This window comes from Mycetomoellerius zeteki, unplaced genomic scaffold (assembly GCF_001594055.1).
Source record: "Mycetomoellerius zeteki isolate Tzet28-1 unplaced genomic scaffold, Tzet1.0 scaffold188, whole genome shotgun sequence".
NCBI lineage: Eukaryota > Metazoa > Arthropoda > Insecta > Hymenoptera > Formicidae > Mycetomoellerius > Mycetomoellerius zeteki.
Genome location: NW_017256836.1, coordinates 1,108,796 through 1,124,467, shown reverse-complemented (window position 1 = coordinate 1,124,467; position 15,672 = coordinate 1,108,796). Strand labels below are relative to the sequence as shown.

Genomic DNA, 15,672 nt, shown 5'->3' with positions numbered 1-15,672 from the left:
AATTTATATGCTTGTTTCGGCTTACTATGTTTGTTGCAAAGTTTTTCAAAGATGTACAACTCTCGTAAAACTAGAGGTCTATATATCATCCGTCGGTGCTCGTATCGATCCTTCAAAGATCTGAAATGCTTGTCGAAATGTCAAACGAACTTGATGATAGTTTGAAATCGCCATATTATCAATAATTCAATGTTTAAATAATTTTACAATTAATTTTAATATTTTGTAACCATTTATACATATTTTTTAACGATATGTTATATACTTTTACGCAATTATATTTTTTAGTTATTATCATTCATGCGCGTTTGGCTTATAGCTTCTTACTTGACGCAGTTTATCAAGAGGACGTCACAGTACGGGAAGAGTCGTTGCTCATCGACGATGAGATTATTATAAATACCAATCCAGAAGTCTCGGATATAATTTATTAAAGATTTTATATTATATCAACTATCGATATAAAATTTTCAACTATACCTAAATAATAACTGAATTTTTAACAATCACAAGAATTTTCATAAAATTGTCGGTAATATCTTATTGAGTTACTTTCTCAACTCTTATTGATGATTTTATCAACAGTGCTGCGAGATTCTACAAAACAGAAACCAACCTAGGTGACGTTTCACACAAGCAAATACACCGTTTTAGAATCTCAAATTTTTGCAAATGTATTTCTGAAATTTTTCAAATACAAGAAAAACGCTGAAAGGACGAATAATAGAAAAAACATTATATTTTTTTTAAAGAATATGTATTCAAAAAAGGAAAGGAAAAAAGAAGCTAGTGAGAATAATAACGATAATAATAACGAAGATAATAATGAAGATAATGATAATTAAAAAGAAGATATTTTTTCTGCAGCATTATTGAGATGCGTTAACGTCTAACGGAGCAAAAACGAGCATATGTCTATAGGACTTTTTTTCTTAGTTTTTTACTCCTCTACACGCTCCCGAAGTTTTGCCATTTAATTTGGAAACACCCTGTATATATATATATATAACGCTTACTCCTCTTCATGTGAATCTCTCCACAGAGACTCACGGGAGAGCGACGATATCGATTTGCCCTCCTTCCTAGTTGCGTATTTCTCTTCCGCTGTGTCGATACAGATTAACGTAGCAAAGCTCATCACGGTATCTCGTAGAGGCAACTGTTCTCGAAACGAGAAAAAAAACTATAGCAGTATTATTTAATCAAACAAATATAAACTATTACTTAAATAAACAGTACATCCGGCTCAAATACAATTTATTTAATATATAATCTATTCGCTTTATCTATTTATTATTTTTAAAAAATTTCTTTAAAAAATATTTTAAAAAATGATCGTTTATTTCGTATAATCATATCTCTTCTTCTTCTTTTGCGCTGAGACAATTGCATTCGAAAGATGTACAAAAGAGATTAAATTCTATTCGAGCAAAAAATAATTTGGCGACAGTGGACGATGGTTACAGAGAGAGAGGCGTAGGTGGGTCTATGGTAAACGGCGCGGAATGGTGCTGGTAGGTCAAAGTTTAAATTGACACACACACTCGGCGTCCCGACAGACAGCCGTTGTCGGGCAAAACCGATCGGAAACAACGGCCAGTTCTCTCGTTATCTAACGCAGCCACACTTGTGGACGTTAAGTAGTAACAACGTAGGCAGGATAATGGCATTCAAAGGGCTGTTTGCAGTTCAGTGGAGGGATGTGCGTTCTATGGAGTTACGTGGACGGGTGGAGTGGTATTTATACGCGTCCCTCGACGCGAATGAAAGAATAGATTTATACGGGAACTGGTACACAACGAAATACGGTCCTAAAGGGTCCTGGTGGACGGCTAGTAAAAGATATCTCCGGATGGTTTTGAATGTTCAAACTTTATTCACATATAAAAGAGAGACAAACATATCGAATATATATCAAACAATTAATAGTTCGCTCATATCACGCATTCACTCGCACTAAACGAATGGTTTTTTTATTCAATAGTTTGAAGTATAATGCGAAGAAATTTTACCTCTATCTATTCAGTTAATGTTCATCAATTATTTAGTTAAATTTTTACAGATATTGTTTAAATTTCCTACACATGATTAAAGAAAAGGAGATTAAAAGAGGAAAACTTAATTTAAAATTGACACACATAGTAATAAAATATCATCCATCACGCTTTTTAGATATAGTTTACATGATATATGTATAAACAAAAATCAAACTAAAAGCAGCTGTCAGATAAACGATTGAAATTACGGAGAAGCCTTCGAAGCGAGAAGCAAATGTTTCGCTCCAGTTCCCAATCATCCGGCGCGACGAGCTGGGCTTCGCGTATTTTATATGAAAAATACAAAGTTTATCTCATACAACTTACGAAAACAGTATATGCAAAAACGAACACAGCCGATAGAAACAAAAACCGGGAACAAACTGAAAGAAAAACGCGAATTATTCAAATCAATAACGATCTGCAAGTTTAGTTCCTAAGTTTTTACATACAAAATTTCTAGTTTAAATGAATAAGAAAAAGAACAAAAAGAAAAACGAGATCTAAATTTCTCTAAAACGTCATTTCATATTATCTAACTAACTTAATATTTTATTTAAATTTTATCTATATTACAGATATCTTCCATTAAATAACCTTTAAATCAGCTATATATAATATATAGTTAAAAGAAGATTTTGTTAGTTACACAGAAATCAATTAACTGTATTTCTAAATATTAATTTTTGCTTTGATAGTCGAAAATAAGTGTACATACATATTGAGACATTACCTTTCATTCTACTTAGGAAACGTGCAGCGGAATAACAGAGGATAAAGTAATAATCACTTTGTTATCTGCAGCTTGACAATTAACGGCCTATTGCTGTAACATATAGTAACATCATCCGATTAACCTGCAAACGGCTAATTTTCCTAACAAATCACGTTATAAAAGGAGATCAATAAATTGCTTCAAATTCAAAGAGAACTACAAACCTGTATTACATAGAGCGACATGTTTTCATATTTAGGCTGTGAAAAGACCAGTAAAAAATGTAATTAAAATTAATAAAAATATAAATAATAAAAGTACAAAATTTGTTTCAAAAATATTTAACCTATAAAAAATATAAATTATGAAATGATTGTGAAAAAGTATTGTCAACCTCTACACATCTATTTTATTTTCTACGAAGAGGAGTCGAAATACATACTATATACGTATTAACTTTAAAAGTAATTTACATTTATCTAAATAATTGTTTAATAATTACTTGTCGTGTGAATATTAATTTATGACATGCCATGATTAGCAGAATGTTATCTGTTATCGCGAGTCGTTATCATAAAACATTAAAAATTATTAAAGTGCGAACAGTATTTCATAATTAAACATATTTATTGAATTTTGTATTGGTACGAGTAATACATCGCCGCATCGACCAGCGCGAGACGAATATACAACATATGTAGGTATTTGGTTACGCATTTAACTGCATATAGACATTTACATACAATCTATAATTTCATCCATACCGTCATGCACGCAAAAAACTTGCACGACTGGTGAAAATGATCGAAAATTCTGTTTACCAATTAGTAAGTTGCTCAAGATACACGATTGACTAAGCTATTTCGTGTATATTTTAACAGTAATAATCATACTTCTTTAAATAATTGTCATTTTTAACAAACTCGGACTTCTTTTATCATTTAACAATTTGTACTCCAATTTTTTTTTATACCTGCTGCATATGTATAATTACAGTATCGATTACGTAATTACTAGGCAATTAGTCAATTGATATGTAAATAAAATTATATTACAAGTATAATCTTTCATCGTTAATTTTTAATCAGTGAAAGTAACAATCTTAAAGATTTATATATGGTAATCGCAATTAAATATCTTTGTGTTTTATCAGTTTGCTTTCATCAATTCATCGACACATAAAAAGAAAGTTTTCGCCAATATTATATAAATACAATTACAATTTATATCTTCTGCTTTTATAATTAATTGTTCAAAGCATTTGGCGTCTATAATTATTATAGTCGTAGACATTGGAGTAGAAGACGGTTATCGATTTCTTTACGCAAATGTTAGATAACATAATTAACGTTGCATAATCAGTTTCGAAAAGGCTACTAATAAACGGCACTAACAATCTGCCATTTACAAATGTGAAAGCAAACAAGTTTTTCAACAACATAATGTACAATATGCTTTGGATTTTAATTTAAAACTTTGTTAGAAAAATATCGAAAGCTTAAAAAGCGTCCAATATAATTTCTGTTTAATTCAACCGAAAATTTTTAATTTTAAATCATGTTAATTCCTAAATCTTGTTTAAGTTCTTTAAAAAATCGTTTATAATAAATTATTATATACATATAGCACGTAAGAATTTAGAATACAGATGTTTCTTTCACTATTCACTCAGTCTATTTTATATAATATTGAGCGGAAAAGTTTGATTTTTTTTAATTGATGTAAAATATTCTGTTATATGTCTAGATAAAAATTTACACAATTGTAATTAATTATCTGTATTGAAATTGGAAAATGATTTAAAATTCATATCTTGAAGAAAATGATTAGATTCAGGTCTTCGATTGATCATAGAATTCTGTGAAGAAAAATAAGCTTTTCCTTTTATTTTACTCTTAAAGGAACGCGCAAGTTCCGTCTTATCCAATGACGGTATCGTAAATGCGCGTGTAGTAACGTAAAAGGAACATATCGGATTCTTCGATCGTGAGCATCATACTGATAGGCGTTTGAACAGACTTCGACCTTTCTCTCAGGCGCTTGCGACAGGTCAACCGTAAACGACAAAAAGTATGATATAGTCATATAAACAACATCCCACGGGCCAAAATCCACGGGCCCGGCTAGAAAAATATAGGTATAGATACAGGGTGGTCCAATAGACTTTCAACAGCAGCGGGCATTATAGATCGGCTATAGACATGGTCGACCTCATTCTTGTCTTTATTAGAAAATGAAAAACTTTTTAAGAGTACATGAAAGCTTCTGCAATCTTCTTGTCGTCCAACTTCTCCCTCATAAAATAATATTGTTAAAAGATTGCTAAAATTAAAACGACTTCTTTGTTCATTTTGATCAATGTTATTTTAATTTAGTTCTAACATGTTCACAATTAATCTTGTTCGCTTAATTTGAGAAAATAATAACCGAATCAAGTTTTTAGGTTTATTTATTATTTTCTTCTATGCACACGTATGTGCAAAATTACGCTAATATTTTCCAACAAATAATAATATTTTCTACTTTTTTCTAACATGAGCATGAAGATATTATCAGAAGTAAAATATTTGATTTCTACTTTTTTAAAATTCCTTATTTATCTTTACATCTTATCAATCTAGTTGCTATATTCTTTTCTTAAAGAAGTCGAACTAGACTGGAGGAATTTTATGAACACCCGATACCGTCGCCCGATGCCGTTTTACCTAATCTAAACTTGGTCGCCGCTTTCGCGACGAGATTAAAACTTTTTATGACTTGCTCATCCAACTTTTGTCCAATTTTTATTCTTTTGTTCGAATAAAGCTTCAATCTCAACTTCACGAAAGAATCTCCTGACAAATACCATCCAAAAATTATGAAAGATTAGAGATATTAAAAATCCATTTTAGATATTTTTGTTACGTCAGCCATTATGGCAAATTACCAATAGAATATTTCAATTTATATATTTTGTATAAATAGCATACAAGTGCAGTATTTAAAAAATGGATCAAAACTGTAATACAGAATCTTTTTTTACTCTTTCATTATTCCAAATAGATAAATTCAGATATACGATAGATTCAACAGTGTCGGTTTGTAGCGTAATCAAACGTGATCCACTTGTCGCAGATATGTCATTAAATCTAACTGTGCATCCGTCGTCTCGTAAGAGATATGTAGAGAAGGATCGATCACGTGGCAAATCCTATGAAGCGCGAGCAGACACTTATATATGTTCGACTAATTCGATTGACCGCGCACTAACGTCAGACTTGCACAGAGCCGATAGGGAAACAAGTCGAGCAGCAAGATATTTTCTTAGGTCTCTCAACAAAGGATCTAAGAAAAGTAAAAAGAGAATGGAAGCGATAGCAAAAGAAAGCAGAAGGTTTTCGAGTCCACATTTCAAAAAATATCCATATGTGACATGTAAGTTGCAATTTCATATTTTCCTTATCTGTTCCTGTTATATTCTCTCTCTCTCTCTCTCTCTCCCCCCCTCTCCCTTTTTCTCCCTCCCTCTTCCCCCCCTCAAAGTTTAGATCTTTTTCATTATTTATTTTTTCGCTTTTGTATTCCATTTTCTATTTTTCGGTTCTAAAAATATATCCTTTTCGGAAACGTTTGATCAGAATAGAAATTCAATACTCGACAAGGTAAACAAGTAATGACTTGACCTATTTCCTTACTCTGGCTCTGCGTATTTGTAACATTAAGAATTAGTTGCAGTCAACAACGAAATCCTTTCACGGATCTAACATTTAGGATTAAATTAGGAAGATTGAAATCTTTGAGGAAGAGATACGAATAATGTTTTTTCGATAATTTAATTTTATCATTCAGACATCACTGTGTACTCGCTCAGAAAGGATTTATAGAAAAAAGTAACGTAATTATATCACCGAAGCGATATCCTTTCCATCGGAAGAATTTATACCTAAAAAAAAATTAACCTGGTAGCCTAAAGTAGAAAAATGTCATTGGATTCGTTGCTGATATTGATTTTGTCTTCCTACACTGACATTTACTAGTAGTTTGTTAACCATTTCTACTGCGCTTGTGTGATGCAAGATTAGTCCTCGATTTATTCAACGACTTTGGCAAGACGAAATGGACGATATGTTTTGGACTTTGACGAAGGATGCGAAAACTCACATTTTTGTGAGGTGGAAAATTGATCGAGTCAGGCAAGATGTACATTAACGTCATTAACGTCTTGCAGTTCCATTCATTCAAACATTTCCAGATCGAACACATTATATCTGAACATTCTCACTGAACTGTATTTTCATCGGTTACTTATTTCTTTTACTTTATTTCATCTTTTACGCGTGTCAAAAATTTAATAATGTCGAACTGTTAAACGTAGTAGCTCGAATTTATAATGCGTGGATATCTAAATACAACGCGCTCGACTAGGAAATACCTAAAGCGAAACTGAAAGGCATTATTAACTCGGTCATTAATTTAAATGAGGGATAAGCTTCCTTGAGAAAACGTTTCGCATTATTCTAAGATTATACACATCGACACATCCAGGATTAACTGCCATTAAGTTATTATATTCATTATCTATTATAAATAGGCATTCTCAATTATATGTCAAACGCAACTCACCGACGAATTGTCTCGACTGCCGCATCGAACGTAAAGACGCAAATGCGTCGGAATGTAAAAATACTATGTGGAATTTTCGTGAACATCCACTGAGAATGTTATCGTTTTTCTCAGAAGTTCAAACCGAAATAATTTCAGGCAAGTTCACGTTTCGACATTGTGAACGCACAAAAATAACTTTCTTTTATTTTTGTATCATCATTATGCCGAAAAATGAATCGCCAAAACCACATCAGTTTCAACTCTCGATTTTAAAGAGGTAAAACGCGGCTAATTCGCACGCGCGTATCGTCATTTAACGGAATGAAGAAGAGCCGTCGCAATTGGTCAGATGAGAATGATGTATCTTGCGTTTGACATTGGACACAGGTACAAGTGCGCCATCGTCGATCTGTTCCATTATGGAAAGAAATACTTACGCTTATTCTACGAAACGTTAATCTAATGTTTCGTGGAATTAGATAAATCCCTGAATTAATACCGTAGCGCTCGAATAAATCTTTGGAGAGAAACGTTGGAAACGTCAATATCTAGGACAGTTTCACAGAATCGATAGCAACACTTACAAAATATATACTAATATATAGACATTTCATTTTAGATAACAGTTTAGATATAACAGTTTAATATAAACTATTCTACTTTTATATGTTATGTATTTTTATCTTACATTTTGATAGAGCTATATATTTAGTTACGTCTTTCCATTAAAACATCATATTTAATAAATTCGACGTTTGCAATGTTTGTGGTCCGGGATTTCAATCACTTTACAATTTCACCGTCCCAATCTTGTAACATTTTGAATATGTGACGTTTAAAGTCGGTATTTTTAGCCAATAAAGACGCGCGTAAGTTACATCGAAAGCAACGACTATCCGATGGAAACCAATTATATATTAATTAATATTTAAATTACGTTGATAATCGTAACAATGAAATTCCGTTATTGTGAATGATAGATTCACAAATAGCGTTTTTCTTTAATAGACGCTTAAGTATTTCCTTCCAGTGTGTTTACGATTGAAACGACCAATTAACCACTAGCGGAAAATTCATTCGCGGGATCACAGATAAAACTATATACTGCCCTTGACACTACATCGTTTAACTCTTGTCGCTAAACATCTCGTAAGATCAAGAGACACACATAGAATGCGCGATCGAGAGAAGCTCGATTTATAATATTTAGTCGGACGTTTAAACGGGAGATTTCAGAAAGGGAATTTAAATGATACCAAACGTCCTTCACTCGCATTCCTCGATCCTTTCCTCTCGTCGTGCTTAGTATAACAAAATATAAATCTGAAGGCGATACATACGTACGCACAATCGCGAGCACGTACATACACGTGTACCAAGGTGGTTTGTTGCATCGAGTTGGCATGCATCCTTGAACGACGAAAAAACAATTCACGAAGCGTATGACCCAAAATAGAAAATTGTACAATAGAAAGATTTATTGCTTCCGCGAAGTCTTCTCGAAAAAATATCTTCGATCATTTTGTCGACTTTATATCAATGATAGACCATCACGTCCGCAGCTTAATAAGAGTGACGTAACAACAATAAAAGTCTCTTGATTGCAAGATCGCATGTAAACGGGGTAGAAAGAAACGTGACGAATTGTTCGATGACGAGCGATGAAACTCATGCGTTTCTCTCAACTCGCCATTTTATGAGGAATGTGGATGTATGTACACGCCAACACGATCCGACTAACGCCTCGTACACTCATATACAGGTAGATATTTGTCTAATGCAACATGTTCCTGTTGTCATAAGGGCATCCGGTATAATGGAATCGGTACTGAGAATTACGTTGGAGACTTTTTAAATCTCGTAATTGCGAAACTTACTGACAACCTCGTTGGACTCCTGATAGAACGGGACACCATGGCCCGAACGGTAGTAGAGATTCATGGCACCACCCTCTGAAGCCCTCCTGTGCGCATTTGTAGGGTGACCTTTGACGTGAGCTGGTGAACCACCTGCCTCTTCGGTCGTATCCGGCAGCATTCTGTCCTTTGTTTTCGGTGTGCTCCAATGCATAGTCTACAAATAGAAGAAGATCCGGTTAACTTCAAGGCAGTAGCATAGAACGTGAAATTAAAGGCCTTTGGTCCTTTATTGCTGTTACAGATCGCTCCTCCATTTTCAGTGAGAGAGAAAGTAGTCAAAATTGATAAAACAATCTACAATTCGAAGAAGAAAGTTTAGAAAAAGACTGGAGATTCATATAAAATCACTTCTTCTATTATATACAAAACAGTCGAGATATAAATTACTATACTTTCGATATAAAAATTATTAAAATATATCCAAAAATTCTCTTTTTAATGTACTTTCTTAATATAAATGGCTATTTAATATCTATAATTTATGACTTTTCTACATCTTGAATGAGAATTTTATAACAGCTGTTTTGCAAATTTAAAATTATAAATTTGCAAAAAAGAATTGACACGTTTCACAAAGACTCGCTCCATTAAAGACTGACTGATAAAAAAAATTAATTTTTTTCAACGTATATTAAAAACAAACAAATTATATTGTAACGAACTGCAATTTACCGTCCAAAATAAACAATAGGTGCATTAATTATTGCCCCTCACCTGCTGCACATGCTCCTTCATGCCGACCCATTGTTTGTAACTGATTTTGATACCACTATTCCGCCATTTATCATAATTGCTTCTCTTTTCGGGATCGCATAGAACCTCTTTCGCATACTACGATATAAAATGAAAAATGTCAAAGTTCTCTCTTTGCTTATGCGCTTAAAGAAATCGATTATACTACAAACCGATTAAAATTAATTAACTTTTTCCTGTGTAAGAGGCGTACCTTTAGTTGTTGAAATTTCTTTTCGGCCTCCTTGTCACCATCGTTCTTGTCCGGATGATACTGAAGAGCTAATACCTTGTATTCCGCTGTAATCTGCTCGACCTAATTTTTTAAATCGAATAAAAACTATCTACATTTATCCGATTGCAAAAATGAAAATTAATTTATTTTTACTTCGAGATTATATATTTTCCTGTGTCGGTCTTTTTTTTTTATCGCGTATTTAATACGCATATATTTAATACGCATTAAATGAAAAGGATACAAAACGTATCAAATTTATTAAAGAGTATATAATTATTTGATTCTTATAATGAGATTTTACAGAATAAACTTTGAACTTTAATTATACAAATATAAAGCTTTTACAGAAGAAAATTTCGACATTTTTAATTTAAATATTTTCGTTGTAATATATGATGATATTGAATTGTGATTTGTAAACACATAAATTGTCTGGATATCTCAATTGTATGTAGTAATGTCACATTCGTAGTGTCTCGTTGATGAAAATAAAGTGTCATGAACACGCTTACGTGATATATCGATTGAGAACGAAATTCTTATCGAAAATTTTCGATCAAGATAATAAAATGTAAACTGGAGAGTTGAAAGGCAAGCAACCTTTCCATCGTATATCTCTATTAAATCTTTTAATATCTACTACTATTGCTATAAAATGCACAATCAAATAAATATTGTAAGTAGATGTAAAAATTTATAATCTGTTTTAAATACGATCGAATTACATTATATCGTACCGTGGTACCTAATATCGTAACAAATATGATTTTTTTGTGCATCACCAAAATTTTTTTGTTGGATAAAACGGCGTATGAAATAACGAAAGCGTTTAAATCTATCAAGATAATTTCGCACTCGATATGACACAAGATTGATTTGATTTCAGCACGAATATTGTTGTGCACAACTGCAACATACCGTAAACTAGGAGCAGATGCAACTACACATAATTGTGTTGATCGAGAATTCAATTAATGGCGAGTTTAAATTGCAATTTCCTTCTGGGATCTAATTATTACAGAAGCAACTCGACATTTAATTTAATCATTACAGTACAGATGTAGAAAATTAATTTTATATACGTATCGTTAAATGTCTCAGTATAAATGCGTTATAATAAATAAAATTATCAGATTATATTGTGTGTTTACGAATTTTATACTTTAATGACCAAATTTTAAACTTTCATGAATTAAGCTATAATAGAATTTGTAATATAATAGATAAATAAAATATAACAGTTATAATTCAAAATTAAATTCCTATTAATAAATAAGCAAACTGAGAAACTGTTGCACAACGCAGAGTTCAAGAATCAAATTTTAATTAAAATTAATTATTAGTTCAATAATTAAATTAAAATTAATTATTAATTGACTTTTCTAATCATTTGAATTAATTAAGATAATGATTAGATAAGTGATTAAATAGATAATAATTATAGATAAATGATTGAACAGTATGTTTCTAAGGTCTTTACATCCTTTTTTACTTCATATTTTATTTCATTAACTTTAAAAGATGATATCTTTTTAACTTAATTAATACAATTTTCATGATGGACTCGTTTCTTAACACGAATATTTCAAACATGAAAACTTCATTAGGTGACGCCTACATTACAAATGATTTAATAGACGGAAATAATAACTGCGTTCATTTCATAATGAATTAAAAAATGAAAATTATCTTCAGTTCTCTGAAAGGCAGACATAATTCACCTAAAATAATAGTTCAAATAGCAACATATAATAGCCTGAATGCACTAATATTGACGGTCACTAATTAATTTAAAGAAAATTTCTTGTTAAACGTAAGGAAGGAAACAGAAAATAATTAACTTGACTTAATTATCCAAAACCCACGCGACGTGGCCTGAATAATTCGAAAGCAAACATTTCTCACAAGACAACAAGTCGCTTCAGAAAATACGCTGATTTAATTTATGATTGATCTAATCTAACAGGTCCAATAGTTCCATAACAGAAAGATAGAAATAAATATAAATAATAACAGAAAGATAGAAAAAAAAGAGCTTTAATTTTTAGAAATGTAATTTCGCTTTCATAGTGAGTAACTCTTAGTTTTTCAAGATTTACTTTTTTTATTTATGAATATGTATCGGTCAACATGGCATAGAATTCAAATGCTGCACTAGTAACGATCAGTCCATAACAAAGACACAGATTTCATAAGGCGCAATAAAAATTCCTTTCAACTGGGTCTCACCGTGGAAGACTCGTCGCAAGATAACAGAGCGTAATAGTCCTCCTCCTCACTGGGCGAGTAATTGATGGCGTCCTCGACACTCATTTCGCGACTCTTTCCGAAATCCCCTGACGCTCTTACCACCCTACTTCCTTAGAGAGTAATTCCACGAGGGCGTTTGCACGCGGAAAAAGGTCGCAGCCGCTACCCGGACTTCTCGTTGAAGATCTCTCGTCGCTTTTTAAACCCAATCAGTCGAGATTCCGTCACCTGTTGCGAGAGCGAGCAAGTTAATCCGTGAACGTCGCCGTCGCGTCGTCGACTACCTCGGACGCCAAAGTGAACCGAGTCAAGGGAAAACCGTGTCGCAGACCCGGAAAGACCCGATTCCCGGGGAATCCCGCGCGACTGCGTACTCGCCATCCCGAGCCGGCACCCTCGTTACAAAACGCGCAATTCGCACCATTGCGCAGTTGCGGCTTGCTATTCACCCTTGCGTCCCGTTGCCTTGTCTCGAAATGAGACTAAAATCGTATTTATCCTCTTTAAAATTTTTATGTAATTCATTATTCTTCAAATTTATATCTCGTTATTTGAACTGAAAATATCGAATTAAATTTTAAGCGAAATTTTCGAGCATGAGTTTCCCAGTCGCAATTATTATACAAAATTATGATGTTAGGAAAGCAATAAAATTACCGCGAGAAATTGTGGAATCTTTTGCTCAATGTACATTGAAATAAGGCTTCTTGCTACCAGTTTCTTCGAATTAAACCAGAATCTCGAAGGATATAAAGCAAAACTCATTTTCCTCTCAATATTGAGTTAAGAGTGCGATTTAATTCTGCGCCTTTTCTTGCGCCACGCACCTAGCCATCCGCAGAACGAAGGTCATTTCGTAGAACGAGTAAATGCATAAATTTACAAAAAGTAATTATAAACTTTACGACGATACAATCGCAGTTGTCCATTGCGTCATTTTTCGTCAAAAGTTTTTAAAATTTCCAAAAGTATTTTCCAATATACAGGGTCATCGAAAAGTATCGGACCCCCCTAATATCTTCAGTTAGAATGCATTTTGGAGAAAATGTCCAATAGCAAAGTTGTATGGTTTCAAGCGAGGAGTAAGATGATGACCTTGACTTTGATCTTGACCATGTCCTTTAAGGTCATTTCAAGGTCAACCTTATTTTTTTAAATGGAACCCCTTACATTTTATTGCATATTTTTATAGCTTATCTCGAGAGCTTTCCAAAACACTATAATAAAACATTTTTTCATTAAGTACTTTTTGAGTTATAAAGGTTTGAAGTTAACAATTTGTTAAGTAACTTACTGAAAATATTAGGGGGATCCGACACTTTTTAATTAATGTATTTTCTTTAAACCAATTAATTGGTCTCATTATTCCGCGCACAAAAGGTATTAAGGTTATGATTACTGAAAACTAAATAATATTTTTACAAGATTTACATTTTGTGTCAAAAAATTGTTAACTTCAAACCTTTATAACTCAAAAAGTACTTAATGAAAAAATGTTTTATTATAGTGTTTTGGAAAGCTCTCGAGATAAGCTATAAAAATATGCAATAAAATGTAGGGGGTTCCATTTAAAAAAATAAGGTTGACCTTGAAATGACCTTAATGGACATGGTCAAGATCAAAGTCAAGGTCATCATCTTACTCCTCGCTTGAAACCATACAACTTTGCTATTAGACATTTTCTCCAAAATGCATTCTAACTGAAGATATTAGGGGGGTCCGATACTTTTCGATGACCCTGTATGAATTATCTCTAAAGATTTTTTAGTGTTTTATTATGAACTGCAATATATTACGTTGTCACTTCGTGAAAGTGATCATTGTGATATTAATATTGGTAGAGAGGGACTTCCAGGAACTTCCATTTAAAATAGCAGTAAAAAAACGTGTGATATGAGAAATTTAATTAATAATTTTTTGCCTCCATTTTCATGAGAAAACGAGAGGAAAAGAGAAAGTAAGACGGAGAGAGTCCCAGGAAATTACGTTAATGCACGCATATTTGTTTGAGTACATTTTAAATGCCAAATCGAAATAAAACGCGTTTATCAATGCTTGTCAATAAATGATGCCGACAATATAACGATCATACATTTGTTTGCTCTTACGTAAGCACCGTTATCGCTGAGAGTCTTGAGGTCGCTTTTGAGGCTATAACGTTCTACAAAATCACTTCTTCTTTCGAGAAGCCGCGTGTGGAGACTGTGGAGGAGCACTTACGGACATGAAGACCAGTCCCGCTGATCGAAGATTCTCCGCAATAAGACAGCACGTTACCACGTTTCGCTTCGGAGTACACACGGTCGTACGTTGTTGCAAGGAGCACCATGGAACATTGAGCTCCGCAAGACTCTAGAGATCCGCGTCCCGCCACAAGACTCTGGAGACTCGCGGCTTTCACTCGCGGTTAAATAACCTTGAATCTCTGTATGTATATTGCTACTTTACCGACCGTGGAAGCGAGATTAAGTAGTGCGTCTTATTCATTCTCTGATATTTCTATAATGGAAAATCAATTGTTCATTGAGATTGAATTTTATCGAGCGTCATCGAGCCAGTGGAAGTAGGGAGACATATCTCACCGACGCTGCATTGAATCGTATGACTTTAACTTGTCATAGAAAAATATAAGACTATTAAATGTGTCATTGCTGTCTGATAGACTGTTATATATATATATTTTTCTACTATTTATATATTTGTCACCCCAAAGAAATTCGATTTATATGCGAGACACGCTAAGCACGAATGTTTGTCGTTGAGACGCGGAAACTTGATTGGAAATTCAAATTCTTTGAAGAATCGCAAGAAGAGGCAAACGGGAGAGACACGTCGAAACGTGAATGAATGTATGGATCAATTATGCATTCTTGCTTCTGCACGAAGACGAGAAAACAGTCGCCTGCACTTTCATTTACAACTACTAATGCTACTCTTTCAAATTCTCTGGCGCATTCTCTGCAGTTAACGATAAATAATAAAGTTCAGCAATTTTACATACGTAAAAATAGAAAATAAATTTATAATATAATGTTTATTTCAATATTTATTTACAAATAAATCTTCTTGTATTCAATAAATATTTATTCGCGAGATAGTTGCATTATGTTAAAAAATATATTAAAATTATATTATATATAAAATATTATATATGATATATATATTAATGTTACAAAAGATATACATATGTATATCTCA

The 15,672-nt window shown here is 32.8% G+C and overlaps 1 protein-coding gene across 4 annotated transcripts; it reads right to left on the bottom strand.

Annotated features, from left to right (window-relative positions):
• Positions 1-1,067: 1,067 nt before the first annotated feature.
• jdp (DnaJ domain-containing protein) lies at positions 1,068-14,831 on the bottom strand. Of its 4 annotated transcripts, XM_018446774.1 has the most exons (6): positions 14,695-14,831; positions 12,454-12,702; positions 10,201-10,302; positions 9,969-10,085; positions 9,213-9,408; positions 1,068-1,159 (listed from the first exon to the last, which is right to left on the bottom strand). In XM_018446774.1, the coding sequence occupies exons 2-6, from the start codon at positions 12,535-12,537 to the stop codon at positions 1,083-1,085; spliced, it is 576 nt and encodes a 191-aa protein (XP_018302276.1). In that variant the 5' UTR covers positions 12,538-12,702; positions 14,695-14,831; the 3' UTR covers positions 1,068-1,082. The 4 variants fall into 4 exon arrangements, with proteins under 4 accessions (XP_018302276.1, XP_018302275.1, XP_018302278.1 ...); XM_018446773.1 differs by lacking the exon at positions 14,695-14,831 and having other exon boundaries at positions 12,454-12,781; XM_018446776.1 differs by lacking the exons at positions 1,068-1,159; positions 14,695-14,831 and adding an exon at positions 2,730-2,862 and having other exon boundaries at positions 12,454-12,781.
• Between the last annotated feature and the right edge of the window lie 841 nt (positions 14,832-15,672).

Excerpts from the sequence above, each read along its gene's own strand:
- jdp (XM_018446774.1), bottom strand. The coding sequence starts at position 12,537 with ATGAGTGTCGAGGACGCCATCAATTACTCGCCCAGTGAGGAGGAGGAC. Across the intron at positions 10,303-12,453 it reads CTTGCGACGAGTCTTCCACG|GTCGAGCAGATTACAGCGGA; the intron begins GTGAGACCCAGT and ends TTAAAAAATTAG. Across the intron at positions 1,160-9,212 it reads GGAGTCCAACGAGGTTGTCA|TTGCCTCTACGAGATACCGT; the intron begins GTAAGTTTCGCA and ends TTTCGAGAACAG.